Source organism: Euprymna scolopes, chromosome 37, assembly GCF_053919585.1.
Source record: "Euprymna scolopes isolate OS-2025 chromosome 37, ASM5391958v1, whole genome shotgun sequence".
Taxonomy (NCBI): Eukaryota; Metazoa; Mollusca; class Cephalopoda; order Sepiida; family Sepiolidae; genus Euprymna; species Euprymna scolopes.
The window spans coordinates 5558903-5578902 of record NC_136518.1 but is presented as its reverse complement, the minus strand read 5'-3'; the positions used below and the strand labels follow the sequence as shown (position 1 = coordinate 5578902).

The 20000-nt window shown below is 37.3% G+C and overlaps 1 protein-coding gene across 3 annotated transcripts in view; it reads right to left on the bottom strand.

Annotated features, from left to right (window-relative positions):
• Window positions 1-20000, bottom strand: part of LOC145261046 (carnitine O-palmitoyltransferase 1, liver isoform-like) — a 200153-nt gene that overhangs the window by 143221 nt on the left and 36932 nt on the right. For all 3 annotated transcript variants that reach the window (XM_080119203.1, XM_080119205.1, XM_080119204.1), the window contains exon 2: window positions 8095-8249. In XM_080119203.1, the coding sequence (XP_079975329.1) occupies window positions 8095-8249 (155 nt within the window). The remainder of the gene's footprint in view (window positions 1-8094; window positions 8250-20000) is intronic.

The window sequence follows — 20000 nt, the reverse complement described above, 5'->3', positions numbered from 1 at the left end:
GATTTTTAATTCAAAATTATGAATCATTTTACTCAATCTCTCTCTCTCTATATATATATATATATATATATATATATATATATATATATATATATATATATATATATATATATATATATATATATAGATATGACTACTTCCTTTAATCACATAAATTAATATACGAAAGTATAAATTTATGCGTAAACTTTAAGTATTAACTTCAACAGTGCTCAATACGTAGGTAGAACTAGGTAGTAAGTTATAAAATATATATGGCAATTTAGCTACACAGAATATTCTGTGTTTCATCCACGCTAGGATTCATCAGGCTTAAGCTTAAGCCTGATGAATCCTAGTGTGGATGAAACTTAGCTTAGCGTAGCTTAAGCCTGTTTTTAGCAGCTCCTGCCCGGATGTGGCAGCAGTACTCCATCCTTGGACGTACTTGGCTTTTATATAGATAGAGAATTGCATCAGCAGTGAGATATCTTCTGGAGTAGTAGAAGGATCCTACCATTTTTCCAGTGACCTTGGCAACAGATTTGATGTACGTGTTCCATTTCAGGTCAGGAGTAAAGGTCAAGCTCAGAAGCCTGTCAAAACATGGGGCCTCTCCTAGATGAGAGCCATCAATTTCAATTGATGCCAAATGGGGATCAGAGCGTTGATGATGTAAAGATAGGAGGTTGGTTTTAGATGTATTAAAACTAACCAGCTACCTCTTCCCCCACTGTACCAAACGCTCAAGATCAGAGGAGAGAGAATCAGGGGTTCTACTGTAGTTTCATTTAAGACAATTTTTACACTCGTCACTTTCTCCTTTATCTTTTCCTTTTACTGTCGACTGTTCTTTAATAATCCCCATTGTTTTCTTTTTTGGTCCCCTGACATGTAAATTCACCCTTGTCCGTTCGTCTGTCCGTACTTTTACCAATAACTACACCTTGGAATTTTTAATAAAATTTTGCACAAACATTAAACATGATATGAGTTAAAAAGTAACAGAACGGATTTTCTGGAAAAAATCTGGTTGCTCCCCCAGGGGTGACTTTTGGGTTAAAATGGCTAAAATTGACACTTTTGTGCTTATTAAAAAAATTGATGTCTTGGATTTTTATAAAAAATTTCTGAAAAGTTGTAGCTAACTGATTTCTATATAATTTTGTTTGTCTATACTTCGCGATAACTATTGGGTGTGCCCCAGGGGTTCTTTTAGGGCTAATAAAAACACTCCATTTTTTGGACTATAAAAATCCAAGGCATCAATTATTTTTAATAAGCAAAAAAGTGTCAATTTTAGCCATTTTAACTCGAAAGGCATCACTAGAGAGGCAACCGGAGTTTTCCCGGAAAATCCGTTCCGTTACTTTTTTACTCATATCATGTTTAATGTTTGTGCGAAATTTCAAAAAATTCCAAGGCGTAGTTATTGAGAAAAGTGCGACCAGACGAACGAACAAGGGTGAATTTACAGGTCCACCCTCCTTTTGTTGGGGGGACCAATAAAGTGTGAGTTATGAGGTTGCAGAAAATAAACCCAAGGCCAACTTTCTACTCTTCTCATTATTTGCCCCCTCTTTGAACAGAGAGACTTTAGACACTTGAGGGCAGTTCAAGTTCCATTTTTTAATTTTAAATCTTACTTTAGTTAGTTTTAAGATTCTGTTATGATTAAATTTATATTCTCTTTTAAGAATAACCGCTGTTCCATTTATGGCTGCTATTTGTATTTCGGTACAGCTTGGTCTCCCAGGGATTGCTTCTAAGTATTTCTGAAGATTCTTTTTTATTAAACCAGTTTCTCCTATCACAACCGGTATAATGTTTCTTTCAGAGACAATATTGTTTTTAGATCATTTTTTAGGTCCTGATATTTTGTTATCTTTTCCCGTTCAGCTCTATTCAGGCCAACATCGTTTGGGACAGTATCATCAATAATGAGCGCAGTTCTTTCAGGCTTGTTCCATATTACAATATCTGGTTTGATGGCCTTGTCTTTTAAATATCTGCCCGCCTTTATGTCTTTGTCATAGAACACGGTCACTTTTCAGTTTGATGTTATCGGTGGTGGTTTATGTTCCCAGATGTTCGTAGATTTGCCAAGTTACATCTTTCCTATCTTTTTTTTCTTTTTTAATTTTCTTTCTTTGAAGATTGTAACATTGGGTATGGGGCAGCCAAACCAGCTGCCAACATTGCCCTGGTTTTTATTGAAACCAACCGAGAGCTCTTTTTAGTATCCTCGTCGTTCCCTTAAGTGCAATTGTCTGGATCTCTTTTGCACTTGGTTTACCAGGAATATTAGTTAGGTAGGACTTAAGGTTCTTCTTCATAAGTCCTGTCGCACCTATGATAACTGGTATGATTGATATCTCCCTAAGATTCCAGTTTCTTTTCATATCATACATGAGACCTTGATATATATCTGTGCCTAAATCAAAACGCGGATTCCATGAACAAAGCTTCTTTCTTAGAACTGCACGCCTGTGGAACTCTGTTCCGTCTGCTTGCTTCCCTCCGGACTACAACTTGGATGTCTTCAAGTCCAATGTTAACAAATTCCTAATGAACCGCCCCCTTAAGTAAACACTTCAGAAAATCTCCTCACTAACTTAATGTACTTGCAATAACCCTTATCCCTGAGTGGCTTCCGGGCCTTGATAAGTGGTGATCACTGTGTAAAAAAAAAAAAAAAAAAAAAATTTGGTCTGTTTCTCCCTTTCAGCTCTGTTCAGACCGCCATCATTAGGAGCACTCACTTCAACCAAGGTTGCAACTCTCTCTGACTTATTCCATATATGTCAGGTTTCACAGCAGCATTTTCAAGGTAGGTGGTTGTAGGGATTACATGATCATAATGTATGGTATATAAGTCATTTCCAACTGTTCTTTCAGGTTGATGTTCCCTGGACTTGTTGCTACTCTGGATGTTTAATTTTTTGAAGATGGTCCAGTGGAGGTACTTACATACTCCATCATGTCTTGCTGTGTATAAAAAGAACCTTGCAACTTGATACCATATGACTCACAATTTCCAATTCTGTGTGGTAGAACCTGCATTTGTTGTCATTACTGAGACCTGCCATCTTCTTGAATGCATTGGTCATCAATTCCTGGTCTTGAGCAGCCATTATACCCTTTCCAACTTTTTTGTTTTATTTTACTTCACTCGAAGTTCTCAGAAATCAAGGGGTCCACAACCTGGGGTTAACACTTGAGATACATAGATATTCGAATGTTCCATTCAAGTTCTTTATCTCTCAAACTTTGAGTTTGTAAAGAAATTGAGAACATAATTTTCCTCTCCCCAATTAACCATTTTTATATGTTGTAGTATATCTTACATTTTGGTTTCTTGGTCTTACTGGATTCCAGGACAAGAATTTATCTAGTCTGGTGGAGTATCCAGGTTTATGCAGTTACTTGAGGTAACATCACTTGGAGAAGGTGCACCATTCCTCGTAAAAGCTAATGTGACTTAGCCATAGTGAGGAGATCTTATTTGGGCAGCGAATACTATGTGATTTTGAATATTTGGTCAGGGTTTACTTCTATGGAGAAAGTATCCTCATTCCAGGTTGTTCTGACAAACCCTTGTACAAAGAGACCTTAGACACTCGAGGATAGTGTCTAGTAGGTATTCAAATGTGTGTGTGTGTGTGTGTGTATGTCTAGCTAAAAGTCAAAATCTACTAAGTTGGTATATTCTTGATTATCATTTTCCAGAATGAATAATATATATCTATATAAAAATGAATAATATATATGTATATAAAAAAAAAATTAAGAAAAAAAAAAAATTCTTTGGGGGTCAATTGGGTCTGATTTCGTCCAGAGAGAATGGGATAGATTTTATTTTATGTAGGCGAAAGAGGGGTGCAGGAGAAGGGTATGGAAAAACTAGGAAGGTGCGGGGGGGGGGGGGGAGACAGAAAGATTGAGAGAGTTAGAAAGATAGGAATTTTTACTATAAAGATACTGCACCACACTTTTTAACCTCTTTTTATAGCACCGGGCAACGCCGAGTAACCGTTCTGCTAACATATAAATCAATTCTATAAACGTACATAAAATTATGTAAGTTTGACTCTTTATATATAAAAAAAAAAACTAGGTCGTCTGTTATTCATCAATTGCAAACTGTTCTTTGAACTTTGACCTTTTAAAGTTTTTCACACACACTAAAAAAATGTTCTCGGTTATAACGGTCAAAATTTATTTGATCAAAATTTATTAGGCTGAAGATTAAAATATACTGAATTTGTCATGTCACAGCATGTCACATATGCCAACATTATGAAAAAGCATGTCACATATGCCAACATTATGAAAAAAAAAAAAATTAATAAAAATAGTTTTCCAAGACAATTAGCGAAAATTGAGTTTTGCAAAAAAAAGAAACCGGAGAGTTCTAATTGCAACAAAAAGGGAGGCAAATATTTTATGAAACCTGAAAATCCTTGGCCAATTTAGCAAAACTTAATTCACGTATGGAATGCTTCAGACTGCTTTTAGACCATCTTGCATAAATGGAACATCAGGTTTTGAGTGGCATAAGAGATTCAAAGAAGGCAGGGAGTCTGTGAGGGATGATGAGAGGTGTGGGAGGAGTAAGGAAGTCAGAACACCAAAGCTTATTGGCTAAATAAAGAATTTCATGGATAAGGACCGTCGTTTGCCTATAGAGACAATAAGTGCACAGTTTGATGTCAGTGTGGGAACTGTACACACAATTATTCGCAAGGAACTGAAGATGCGGAAGATTTGTGCAAAGTTTATCTCAAGGGTGCTCCATCCTTCTCACACGACTATTTGACCAAGATGGCATCAAGACAGTTCCTCACCCTCCCTATAGTCCATACTTTGCTTGCTGTGACTTTTGGTTATTCCCTAAGCTCAAGGAAAACTTAAGAGGCTGTCGTTATGAGACAATTGAGGAGATTAAAGAGGCTGTGACGAGGATCATTGACATGCTCACACAAGAGGACTTCCTTCGGGCCTTCCAGAAGTTGCTGGAATGATACAACAAGTGCATTGCAGCCGGAGGAGATTACTTCGAAGGAGACTAAAGTTTTATGTATGTACTATCAATAAAAGTGTTTATACGAAAAAAAGTCTGGAAACTTATTGAAGGCCCCTTGTAAGCTGTTTGAATGGACACCGTTTTCACCAGTTGATATTTTGAGTCATCTGAGTGGTTGAATGGTGACTACTGACGAAGGCCTGAATCTAAAATTTCTGATCAGGGTTGAAAAGATTCCAAGAAATATGTTGTATGTTGGAGGACGTTGACAACTCTCTGCAAGAACTTTCCTTGACACTTACACATTCAGAGGAAGCTGGTTCAACCTACCTAGAATGAATGCCATTGCTAAACTGGCATACACTGGTGGGCAAAAATCTCATTTTGAAAGTTTGCTATTTGACTTAAGCGAACAAGTACCATTTTAATTTCCAAAGAAAAGAAAAAAAAAATCTTTGTTACTTGGAATTTTGTTCTGCCGAGTCGTGCCGAATCTATTTAAATTATCTAAGGTCACGGGTATAAAAATGTTATTTTTTCTTATTATTCTGCATGGCGAGCTAAGCTTACATAAAAGAAATTAGGGTACACTTGTACAGTTTAATCAAGACATTAAAAAATGAAAATACTGAAAAAAATGTTATATTGTATGTACCCGTTATGGAATGAAGTTCTCTGAAAGTGTTCGACTGAGCTTCAATCTATGGTCCCCCCTCGCCAAACTTTCACAAGAAACACTCGTCTAGCTGTAAACACTATCAATAATACCCCGCACTCTTTATCTGTGCCTAAACCTAAACGTAGATTCCATGAACAAAGCTTCTTTCTTAGAACTGCACGCCTGTGGAATTGTCTTCCGTTTTCCTGCTTTCCGGCTGACTACAATATGGTTGTCTTCAAGTCTAATGTAAATAAGTTCTTGATGAGTCGTTCCATATAAGTTATCAAATTTACCAAATTTTCATTACTAATGATTACTATATTGTCCAATTTCTACTGTACACTCTTTAACCCTTATCCTTGAGTGGCCTCTTGGCCTTGATAATGTGGTGATGCCTATGAAAAAAAAAAAAAAGAAAAAAAAATTTCACTTATTTTGAGCAAGTATTTTTTGTTTTACAGCGAAAAAACAATTTTTTTTTATGACAGCAAGCTGAAGGTAGCCATGTTTGAATACAGGGGGAAGAGAAGCTATTTTTTAACATCTGGAGGTGGGGTGTCGGCATTTTAGTCTGAGTTAGCTCCCTGTGCCCCCCCCCCCTTCCCTTCCTTGTGATTGAAAAATTCAAACATGGCTACTTTCAGCTCACTGTCATAAAATAATGTTTTTTTGGTGTAAAAAAAAACAAAAAAAAAAAAACTACTTGGTCAAATTAAGTGAAATTATTTTTTGGGGAAGAACTTCATTCCATAACGGGTACGTACAATATAACTTTTTTTTTCAATATTTTCATTTTTTTAATGTCATGATGTAACTGTATAAGTACCGAAATTAGTTTGCCATCGTATGTTACAAATTGATTAAGGAAACTTTTTTGAATTGGAACTAAATGGAACGGATGATTTGAAATGCGTTGATTTGAATGCTGTATAGAAGGAAAAAGTGGATTTAAATCGGCAATTTACAAAAGATAAACAAATTCTTATGGGTAGATATTTACTTGCTGCCTACCACAGCAAGATGTGACACAAGGTCAGAAAGTGGGGATGTCAAGCCAGCACCCCTAAAGGACAGGGCACTTTCGTCTAGCAAAAATTGCCTGGGCATCACTCGGTAGGGACGTCTACGACACCAAGCAATAAACTTGCCCCATCTGAAGGCCGAATTTTAAGTCCTGGAAGAGGTGGCCCTCTTAGGTAATACCCAGGTGGCGTAACGCAGTCTGACAAGTAGTGAGCCAGTTCCTAGCTCTGCGCCTGTCAGGCTGATTGTCAAGAACAGATTCTTTGACTGGAACTTTTCTACCCAGGTCTCCAAGCAAATGAAGCAGCAAGGAAATCAACTCTTCGCAAGTAAAATAATTAGGAGGGTATCGAAATAACTGATTTTTCTCCCGACAAAAGCCACACTGTGATATCAAGAGCACGGTGTTGTCTGGGATAGAGAACTTCACTCATTATCTATGTCTTGACTAACACCTACAGCGACTCTTAATTAACCGACGTTATATTTAATCAAGATCATCTACCACATCTAGGCTGGTGCATCTACCACTAACCTCTTCCTCTTTATAGGGTCCAAAAAATAGTCTTCAATCTAATAGGTCTCACTTTGTTAACTAAGCTCCAACCCCTGTCGCATCGCCGAAAGGTTGCATCTCTGTCTCTGTTTTATAAGTATTTTAATGGAATGTACTCTGATGAACTTGTTGCACTTGTGCCCCCTCGACATACATATCCCTGACAAACCTACTTAGCAACAAAATCTCACCTCTTCACTGTTGAGGTTTCGAAATGCCAGAAAGCTTTCTACTCTAATAGTTTCTTCTCTCAAACAGCTAGACTTTGGAATTCCCTTCCTGCTACCTGCTTCCCTGACTGTGCTGATATGCAGAAGCTTAAATGTAACGTAAACCAACATCTTGTTAATCTTTGTTAGACATGGTCCCAAATAGTAGCCCCTTACGTCCAAGTGGAGATATGCCTTGTTAGGGGTGAACGTGAGTAAAAAAAAAAAAAAAAAAAAAAAACTTACCTGTAGGAATGTTGATAATAGCTTCTTTCTTTGATTAGCTAGACTTTGGAATTCCTTTCCTGCTACCTGTTTCCCTGACTGTGCTGATATGCAGAAGTTTAAATGTAACATAAACCAACATCTTGTTAATCTTTCTTAGGCATGGTCCCAAATAGCAGCCTTTTACATCCAAGCGGCGATATACCTTGTTAGGGTTAGGATATGCCTTGTTAGGGTTAGGATATACCTTGTTAGGGTTAGGATATGCCTTGTTAGGGTTAGGATATACCTTGTTAGGGTTAGGATATGCCTTGTTAGGGTTAGGATATGCCTTGTTAGGGTTAGGATATACCTTGTTAGGGTTAGGATATGCCTTGTTAGGGGTGAACGTGAGTAAAAAAAAAAAAAAACTTACCTGTAGGAATGTTGATAGAGTCTGCAAATTGCCACAGAATCGTGGAAGGCCATCTTGTACGACTTCCTTGCACTAACTGTAGAGTCAAGAGAATGAATATAAGAACGCCAAGGTTCCAGATAGGAGTCGGCCACAAGCCATTATAAATAAGATTTCTGAAAAAAAATAAAAAAAACTTTGAGATTAAACTCCCAAGTTTTGGTAAGATGATTATTTCTTGAAAAAATAAACGCCATAAAAAAAAAAAAAAAAAACACGTTATTTAAGATTAGGAAAACAGATCGAACCTAGCTGAAGGATTTGGGAAACGGATTGTACTTGCCTGAGGATTCAGGATACGGATCAGATCAAACTGATTCAAGAAATAGATCAGACCTACTCCAGAGATTTAGGAGCTGGATTGGCCCAATCTAAAGCATTCGGGAAATGGATCAAACTTATTTGGGATTCGAGAGATAGATCAGACATAGCCAAGGAATTCAGAAAATAGATCAAACCTATTTGAGGAATTCTGGAAACAGATTGGATCTACCTAAGGGATTCTGGAAATAAATTGGGCCAACTTAAAGAATTCTGCACATGGATCAGACCTAATGAGGAATTCCGGGCATGGACTGGACATACCTGAGGAAGTTCGGACATGGACTGGAACTATCTGAGGAATTCTGAAAACAGATTGGACCTTAAATAGAATACTGCTGCCACGTCTAGGGAGGTGCCACTCAAAACACACTTTCTTGCTTTAACAATGTACAAAACTATCTCCACAGTCTAGTGGGGGATGACTTTTCTTGTTCTCGAATGGAACTCCTTGATTAATTCACGGGGGTAGCATGCTCTCATTCCATCAGCCATGACTGGGTAGAAGTTCTAAGTAATTTGCAGTTATATTTTGAATGTTGCCTGCACTGAAGATTGAACCTTCAACCTCCAGAACAATGTAAGTAACAACTGAATTTTACCAAGTACTTTAGTCATTATGCCATGGGTTCTTGTGGACAAGATTTCCTATTCAGTAAGATACACCTGAAGAAGGTCAGAGGTTACATCAACCGAAACGTCATGCGAATAACATTCAAAATGAGAACAATAGTCCAAAAAATCCAAATAATATGATACAGGTATAGGTTGTAAATTATACTCCTAAACCCCCTCCACCCTTTGAATGAACTCGTCCATCAGACGTTTCTTGAAAGCATCTTTCCACTGTTCATTATTTGTTGTCTCCGTAAATTTTTACATTAGGTCCACCTGCACAATTTTCTTTAAAATGACCACTTTTAAAGGTTTTCGACTATGCTGAATAAGAAAATCTAATTTAAATTTTGTAGAGACAAGTAGTTTTCGAGATATGGAAACCTGTACTATGCACTGTATTTCACTGGTCGCCATGTTTATACATGTGCGATAAACAAGTCCACTTTTCTGCAACTGACCCCCCCCCTTTTAATAGTATTTGCGGGTGGGTATGCTGACAACGAATAACACACTTAAATTTGGGGAAAATACTTTTTCACCTTCCCCCAAATGGGATGTCTATTCCGAAAGCCGTTCTTAGCATGGGGAGGTTGGTGTGTCTATTCTGAAAGCCGTTCTTAACATGAAATTACTCAAGGAAGTGAAAAAAGTCGTAATTGTTTTGTTTTACGTGCATGTATATTACTAATTTCTTGGTTGTGAAAAAAAAAATTTGGATTTGTTCCGTATTTTCCCTTTGCGACATAGACTGCATACAACGTGTTGGGTTCTGTGTTGACAGAGTGCAAAGAGAGGTTGTCTGGTGGGCTTTACATAAACTTGGGATAAATGAGTGATTAGTTAAGTTTGTTCAAGCAATGCAGAGAAATGCTCTTGGTCTCCTTTGCGATGTAGACTGCATACAACGTGTTGGGTCCTGTGTGTATACATGGGTACTACATTACATAATACCTAGAATCACTCGTGTCTGAATGCATATAGGTGCGGATGTTGATTGGGTAACGTTACAATGTGGAATTGTCTGCAGTAGAAGAAACCGATAAAGTTTTTTTTTTTTTTTTTTTTTTTTTACATGGGGGTCACCACTTATCAAGGCCTGAAGGCCACTCAGGGATAAGGGTTATTGCGTGTACAGTAATCAATGAGATAGTATTGTAGTAATCATTAGTATTAGGGGTTTCGATAGAGTGTCTTATTTAAGGGGGCGGTTTGTCAGGAGTTTGTTTATGTTGGACTTGAAGACGTCCAAGTTGTAGACAGGTGGGAAACAGGCAAGCGGCAGAGAGTTCCACTGGCGTGCAGTTCTAAGAAAGAAGCTTTACTCATGGAATCTACGTTTGGATTTAGGCACAGATAAAGAGTGGGGAAAATTATTGACAGTAGTTTCAGCCAGACGGGTGTTTCTCGTGAAAGATTGGCAAGGGGGGACGAGGGATTGGAGCTCAGACGAGCACTTGCCATGGAAATAGCGATAAAACAAAGACAGGCTTGCAACGTCTCTTCTGTGGGAGAGAGGTTGCAGGGAAGAGAAAAGAGCATCCCCCACTAAACCACGAAGTCTATTTTGTACTCTGTCAAGGCAGGATAGGCTGTTTTTAGCAGCTCCTGCCCAGATGTGGCAGCAGTACTCCATTCTTGGACGTACTTGGCTTTTATACAGATAGAGAATTGCATCAGTAGTGAGATATCTTCTGGAGCGGTAGAAGGATCCCACCATTTTCCCAGTGTCCCTGGCAACAGATTTGATGTACGTGTTCCATTTCAGATCAGGAGTAAAGGTCAAACCCAGAAGCTTGTCAAGTGATTCGTTAAGTTTTTTCAAGCAATGCAGAGAAATGGTCAAAATCATGTTAGAATAAACAGCACAATTAGTGACAGCTTTTAATGTTGAAGTAAGACTATATTTGCGTGTATATGTACTTGTGATGTGTATCAATAATAGTGTTTAGATTGGATTATGTGTATACATATTTTTATATGTATTTATACGTGAAAGACGTCACAGCTGTAATGAGAAGTCGTGCGAGGCGTGAAAACGAGTAAATAAAAAAGTAAGTTCGAGTTTTTAAGTTGAAAGCCACGTTTAATTTTAGAACAGTTTCCGATGGTTCGTTGTTCTACACAAGTCCTGGAGGTAACTGGTTCTCAGTAGACAGTTCTTGAGTTGGAATCCACAGAGCAAAAGATTCTTCCCGTGTTGACATGAAGAAAACATATGTGAAATTGCTACAGAAAAGGTTTAATTTTTATGGAGCAATTCTGGTTTCTGATTGGTTGGTAGCAGAACGTGAATTAATTTGATTCGTCAGTTCCTAGCAGCATCGTTTATAAACAGAATCTCCCGATTGTGAGGAACCATATCCCCTTATTAATAAAAAATATTGAAACATGAGTTGTTCTTTGTCTTGGTCTCCTTTGCGACATAGACTGCACACAACGTGTTGGGTCCCACATGTAAACGTGTACAACTGACACCAATGCAAACAGTAGATTCTTTCGTGCTACAGTTGAATAGTTTTGCTAAAACATGCAATTATTTTATATTCTCAATCTACTATTTTCTTATTTGAAAATAATTATCTGAAAACAAGGGAGATAAGTCAGTTTGTCATAGTGTAACATAGAGCAGACGGCTATAAGCAAAATTACATCACAGTAAGAAAAAAGAAGACTATAAAAAAGAGAGAGCATGTTCAGGTAGATGATCATGTTAGAGACGTTGATGACGTTCGAGAGCACATTCGAGAAGATGATCGCATGAGAGATGTCACAGCCATAATGAGAAGTCATGCGTGACAGGAGAGTGAGGAAATGAATATCATTGTTGCACAAAAACGTGAGTTTGAGTTATTCTTTGTCTTGGTCTTCTTTGCGACGTAGACTGCAGACAACGTATTGGGTCCCATGTTCCAACATGTACAACATTACACTAAGCCCATGAATATAGTCTACAACTGACATCAATGCAAACAGTAGATTCTTTCATTGGAAAGCCTTGCTAAAGTGAGCTTTCCATATACAGATATAATACAGTAGATGCTGGACGGAACGATGGGAAAAATGCAGTGCACGGGGATGTTGATGGGTGTGCAGGATGTCTGTCGACTGATGGCAACTGTCAGGCGGGTGATACATTGAATTTAATGCAGATGAGCCGGGGTTAGGCCCAGTTGTGATGAACGATCCGTCAAGTTGTACAGATCAGTTGATGAATACAAGGAGTACGGTAGGGATGTCTCTAGGGACCTGTCAGCAAGGACAGCTAATATGGCGACTGTCTGCTGACTATGACAGCTGATCCAAAGGATACAACAAGACTGTGGCCAGTCGCATATATAAAGGACATGCTGCAGAGCCTTTGGTCATTCCTTCACAAGACTTCAGAGAGGCAAAATGTTCTAGGATACAACAGATGAAGATGTCTACCTTGCCAGTGCCCAGATCCTTTGTACGACTGCCCTTGCCCTTATAGTGGTTCTAAATGAGGAAGAAAGGGAGGGGGAGCAGAAAGAAAAGAGAATAACAGGCAGTCTGTAGAGCAGCAAGAAGAGGATGGTGACTGAGGAATTTCCTGTGCATCGATGCAGCAATTTTTCAAGAAATTTTAGAGATGATCCAGGGGAAGATACAGCAACAGAACACCTCTGGAGGAAGGCGCTGGAACCTGGTCTGAAGCTTGCCATTATTCTGAGATATTTGGCAACAAGAAACAGCTACCAGAGTCTGATGTATGGTTTCAGAGTGGCCCGCAACACCATCTCCAAGTTTATTTCGGAGGTCCGTGAGGCTATCATTGACGCCTATGCTGAGAAGGTGATAGTCTACCCATGAACACCAGATGAATTGAGGCAGGTGATGAAGCAGTTTGAGGACTGGAACGTTCCCCACTGCATAGGTGCAGTTGATGGTAAGCACGTCGCCCTAAGATATTTCAAGAAGTACGGTTCCATTTACTCCAATGTAAAAGATTTCTACTCCATAGTGCTGATGGCTCTTGTGGGTGCTGACTACAGGAATGAATGGAGCTGGATCTGATAGTGGGGGTGTTTGTTGAGACGGACTTCTGGGAAGGGTTGGAAAGTGATACTGTGAGCCTACCTCCTACAGAACCACTTCCTGATAATCAAGTGCTTGTGACGTACATCCTGTTGGGGGATGACGCTTTTCGGCTTCGCAGATGGTTGATGAAGCTATTGCCTCTACACAACATGACCATGGAGCAGCACATCTACAACTACAGAGCCAGACATGGGGTAGAAAATGCCTTTGGCCGGCAGCCAGTTTTTGTTGTCTCTTAACGACTATGCTATAACAACCAAAGACTGTGGAGTCTGTCGTCCGGGCCTGCTGTTACCTGCACAACCTGCTGTAGATGTAGAACGAGGTAGATGAAGAAGACGGAATCACACATCAAGTCATCCCAGGTACTTAGAAGGATGTAGGAAAACTGCAAGATGCTGCTTCAGGACCCAGGAGCAATTATGGACAACACAAGCCAAGAGACAGAGATTGTACCTAGTGGAGTACTTCAACTCAGAAGCAGTTCAGTATACATTAAAAAGTTTGACTCATGTCCAAGTAACCTACATCTAAAATTTAAAGCCCAAAATTGGCTTAGGAGTTTGGTAGAGTCCGCAAAGGTCAACTCTTTCAACTTTGACCTCTTGGCAGCCAAATTTTGCCCCAAAACTGATTAAAAAGCTTGAATACTCTTTATGTAAAATTTCAAATATTTAGACCCAAAATTGATTGAATAATTTGCTAGAGACCGCAAAGGTCAAATCTTTTGAATTTTACCCCTTGGCAGCCAAATTTTTGGCCAAAAACCGATTAAAAGGCTTGCCTTATGTCTGAATACACTTTATGTAAAATTTCAAATGTTTAGACCAAAAATTGGCTGAGGAATTTAATAGAGACCGCAGAGGTCAATTTTTTTTTTTAATTTTGACCCCTTAACATTTATTATTTTGCGCTCAAATCAAATTAAAAAGTTTGATTCATGTCCAAGTAACCTATATCTAAAATTTCAAGTGTTTAGACCCAAAATTGGCGGAGGACTTTGGTAGAGTTTTCAAAGGTCAAATCGTTGAATTTTAACTCCTTGACAGCCAAATTTCTGTCCGAAAACCGATTAAAAACATTTCCCCAAATCTCAATACCCCTTATGTCAAATTTCGAGTCTGTAGACTGAAAATTGACAGAGTAGTTTGGTAGGGAAATGTATACACACAGACAGACAATTTCACTTTATATATATATATATATATATATATTGTATTAAAAAATGTGAATAAATTTTATTGTCCTTTTCTCCCATTTAAAAAAATCCTATGTGGACATTTGAAAATAACATTCCTCGCTCATCTCTAGTGAAGTCTTTTCATAATAAAGACAATTGTATTTTTTGTCGATCCGCTTTTTCCATTTATCTCCACTGGTGTGTACGTGTGTGCGGTTGTTATTTTTAGATGTACATCATGGATATAAGTAATGGACAAAAAAAAAAAGAAAGAAAAGAAAAAAACGAAATAGAAAAAAAGAAAGGAAATGACACCCCTCCCCGTTCCCTAAAAAACAAAAAACAAAAGAAAATCCCCTCTCTCTCTCTCTCTCGAAAGTCAATCGGTTAACTCTTCACCAACATCCACATCTCACACCATCCTGATCAGTCGACTTATGCACTGTTGCCATAGCAACGTTTGTCTGTGCTTGTCGAGCGTACAGTCGGTAGATCAATAAAATTTGTACGTTGATTAGGAGAGAGACAGAGAGGTGTGGGGGGGGGGAGATGAAAAGAAATTAAGAAAGAGAGAAAGAGACTATGAAAGGGAGAATGAGAGAGGGAAAGATCAGAAGAGAGAGAGAGGAAGGGAGGAAGAGAGAGGGGAGGAGAGGAAGATAAATAGAGGAGGGGAAAAGGAAAGAAATGGAGGGGAAAGGAGAGAGGAGAAAAGGAGAGAGAGAGAAGGGGCAAAAAAAAAGGAGAGAGAGAGGACGAAGAAAGAGATAGAGAGAGAGGAAAAAAAGGAGTGAGAAAGGACAAAAAAGAAGAGAAAGAGAGAGGACAAAAAAGGAGAGAGTGGGAGGGGACAAAAATAAAGAGAGTGGGAGATGAAGGGGGAGAGGAGGGTAAGGGTAGAGAGAGAGAGGGGGAGAAACGGAGAAAGAGAGAGGGAGAGAGGGAGGAAAAGGAGAGGGAGGAAAAGGAGAGAGAAAAGAGAGAAAAAAGAAGAGAAAAGAGAAAGGGAGAGAGAGGTAGAGGAAGAGAGGAAGGGAGAGGTGCTGCTCAGTTTTATTCAGTTTGATTTAGTTTTATGCAAAGGAAATGGAAGGCCTTTGCGAAATTTGAATAATACGAAACATCGATAAATAATATTCCTTGAATTTCAATTTCTTTTAAACAGTTTTTAGGTGAGATGCATACATCTCATTTGTAAATTCAAATGTCAGATTTGTATCGAGCATCTATATATTAATACGGCAGTACCATTAACGGACGTACGTACGTATGTCACGGTTTCCAGACTATAAATTATTCGATCGGGAGATCCTATTTATTAAAAAGAAGGATAGAAGGTGATAACGCACCACGAACATTAAATTAGTATACAGATGCACTAATTTGATGTTCGTAGTATGTTACAATTTTCTAACCTCCTTTTTAATAAATAGGATCTCCCGATCACCGAAGACGCAATGTCATTAAAAAAAAATTAAAAAATTTTTTTTTTTTAAAATGTTGTTACTTTCGGGCCGTACGTGAAACTTAAATATACTTTCTTGGTCTTCTGGTTAGGATCAAAGGGTAGTATCTGTTCTGTCTAAAAATGGTATAATGATATCGTGGGGTTTGCGTTTGTGCCGGGCATCCATACATTGAAAATATGTCGCAGACTCCTATAATCTGACACTACACTAATCAGATTACTTACATGAATAATTTTACAGTTTTAACAAAAGGGCTACAATAATATCACGGGACAAGATCAAAGTGTAGTATCTGTTCTTCAGATGCTGCACTTCCATTTCTTGTTCTCTTTCGGTGGAGGAGAAATCCTTCACGACTGAGACAATTTTTATTTTTGTACCTTTTCTCCACGTTAAAAAACGACCCTGGTGTCTAACTCTGTCCCGTGGGGAGGCATAGTAAATAGGTACAATAATATCACGGGTCCTCCATTCACGCTAAACGTCCACAGAATTCCCAGCAGCAATTTATTACATATCCCAGATGACGCTGTGGAATTTCCACAGGTCCCGCTAGTAATCTATTTATCTATAAAAGTGAAAATGTATGTGTGTGTGTGTGTTAAAGGACACTTCTCAACCTATATACTAAACGAATTTTTGATCTACAAACTTGAAATTTGGTATATAGAGTATTCAAACAGGTGGAAAACTTTTTAATCGGGTTTCATTTGGAAAAAGGGCTGCTAAGGGGTTAACACTGAAAAAAAAAATGGGAGTTTTTATCTGCTTTTTCACAAGTGCACATGCGCAAATCGTTCACATAAAACGATTCTTTGAAGATCGTATCAAACCGGGTTATCTTACTTGACTCATTGTCATTAAGTTTCGATCTTTTAGGCTTTTTTTTCACTTACAAGAAGAAAACTGCTTAGAAAAAAGCATAATACTCGCATGACCATGCCTCGGTTTCCTTTTCTTTTTTTTTTTTTTTTTTTTTCATTTTTTTAAGCGATTTAAGGTTACATTTAATACCGGGCAATGCCGGGAACATCTGCTAGTAATAAATAAAATTGAAGCCTCGCGAAGTATGCCCATATACAGAATGTGCTAGAAGATTTTGTTCCGGAACTTGGTTCAAAATTCTATTAAACTAGCCTGGCTGTCCAGCGTTGTCCAAGTGTTTGAGCACAAAATAAATAAATAAATAAATAAAATAAAATGAAGTGGTAGTAGGCAGGCAGGCTCGAACCTATACCACGAAGGAGGAAAAGAACGTGACCCCCCCCCCAAATAAAAAAAAAGACGTGATGTGTTTGCCATTGCGCCCATCACCAAACCGGAAGTGACATATGTTTAAATTAAGGGTAGACAATCGAAAAGAGGTGATGACTTTCAAAAATATCGGCGAAAAAAGCGACCCCTCCCTGCAGTTGAGGGTGAAGGAATTAATGTTTTTAGCCAATTTTTCAATATTTGTCGTCTGAAGGGTCAAGCTTCAAAACGATACCAATCTCGTGAAAATCCGTCGCCTCTGTCGAAAGTTTTGGCATATATGATGATTGCAACGTCTTTTTTCAGACGAGTGCCACTCCCTCAGACATTTAAAATCCATGAGCCCAAATGTCTGAGGGAGTATCTATACAAATATGATGTTACAGAGTCTTAGCATTGTACGACAGCTAAGTCTCTCTTTCGGTTCAAAATGTTGAGATACAGCAACAAGCAAGAGCAAGATAGCCAGCAACAAATTAAACTGCAGACCAGCTTAATGCGGGTAATGGTCTTCCGCTTTATGGTTTTTTAAATCAGAGATTTGCTTCTCCTAGAAAGGTTGCCTTCACCACGGCTTACGAGAGCCCTCTCTACCCCAATACACCTATACACACACACAGATATACACGGTGCTAGTTGGCCGTTGACCCAGAAAAAGAGTTCATTCGCCCTTTAGCATATATACATACATACATACATACATACATACTTTAAACAGACAGGTGAGAATTATATAATAGATTTAGAAATGTATCTTTTACATATAAAAATTTCAATGTGTGTGTGCGTGAACCTTATATATAAAGAGGCTAGAGAATTTACATAAAATCTAAAAGTCTATTTTTATGAAAAATTTACCGGAGAAGACAATGGAAGTGTCGACAAATCTCTAAATACCCCTTAAGTGCATGACCTTCCTTAAAATATCAAATATTTTGATGAAATTTAAATATGTAAAATTTACCGTAGACAATGCAAATGTTCCCAAATCTCTAAATACCTCCTAAAGTGTTTATTTCATACTAACATACCGGCATCGCTTGGTCGTAAAATACGCTTAAATATGATTTTTTAATTTATTTTATATTTTTAAAAGAGAGATTACAGGTGAATTATATATATATATATATATATATATATATATATATATATATATATATATATATATATATATATACATGAAATAATTATATATATATATATAAAACAATTATATATATATATAAAATAATTATATATATATGTAAAATAATTATATATATATGTAAAATAATTATATAAATATATATATATAATTATATATATATAAATTAATTATATATAAATTAATTATATATATATATAAAATAATTATATATATTATATATGTATATATATATAAAATAATTATATATATATAAAATAATTATATATATGTGTGTTTGTGTTTGTGTGTGTGTGTGTGTGTGTGTGTGACCCGATGTGGCTCGGACAACACCGGGAGGACCTTGCTAGTGGATTAAGAAGCAGCCTATCGCCTGACACATATTCAGGAAATTTTGCATGGGTGAATCTAATGATGATGATGATGATGGAAGAAGAGGAATCTGCGTTCTAGAGGGTAATCAAAATGATCCCCCCCCGGCACCAGAACGGATAGTCGAACGGTATCTACGCCTGAAATGAAAGTTATAAAAATAATTCCCAAGCAGGGAAAGCTTGGCACTTGTGTTAATTAACGGACCTCCGAGGAAGAGATGATAACCAAAATATTAATTATCTGTTGTTCAATGACCACCAAGGAAGCAGGTCAAGGGGCCCGTTAAGTGCTAATTGACCATGACAACTCGATGGAAAATGGGAGAGAAAATGTTTATTTCGAGATAGGCTGGATCTCATGAAATTGAATTGTAAAGAAATTGAGTTAGTAAACTATAAAAATCGCCATTCCTGAACATTTATTGCCTTTGCTGACAAGAGAGAGCGGAGGAGGAGGGGGCTTGTTAAAACCGAAAACCCTTTCCTTTTCGATAATTTTAAAGGTCGTTATTTTATTTATTTTTTTTTTTCTCCTGCGGTGAGACGTTACTGGACCTCGAAACAAAAGAACGGAGGCTGATTGGTGGACAGTCATTAGAGGACGTATTGAGAGGGGCAGGGTTACACCCAACCGATGTGAATATCACGTTAAGTAAAGACATCTAAACGACACACTTCGCCACGCGTCTTGGCCGACACCCCTTCCCGTTAACACGCGCCTCTGTGAACTTTTTTCTCCCCGTGTAACAGACGACTGAAAGACGAAGAACTTTGTTAAAAAACGCCAGATCCGTATAAGTGACTAAGGCAGTTGTGTATATGCTATTAATTGTAAAGTTGAAAGCAATAATTATTTTATGTTAAGAAAAACACATTAATCCTTGACTTCTTTTTCTTTGTTTTGAAAACACTGTTGTTGAGTGCAGTCTATTTCAGACCGGCCCTGTTGACAGTTTGGAGCTGGATCAAGGTTGGAAACAAGTGAGCAGACCAAGTGGGCGACGAGGAAGAATTCGATCACTAGACGGAAACACAGGTGATTCTTCTTTCAAGCCTATGCATCTGAGCCGAACCTGTAGGGCTTATACACACACATAATATATTTACATAAATATGATATATAATATATATATTATATATAATATATATAATATAATATATATATATTATATATATTATATATAATATATATATATTATATAATATATATATATGTATATATATATTATAAATAATATATATATGTATATATATATTATTTATAATATATATATATATTTAATATATGTATATATATAATATATATATGTATATATATAATATATATAATATATGTATATATATAATATATATATGTATATATATATTATATCTATATAATACATATATATATGATATCTATATATGTATATATAATATATATATATGTATATATATGATATATATAT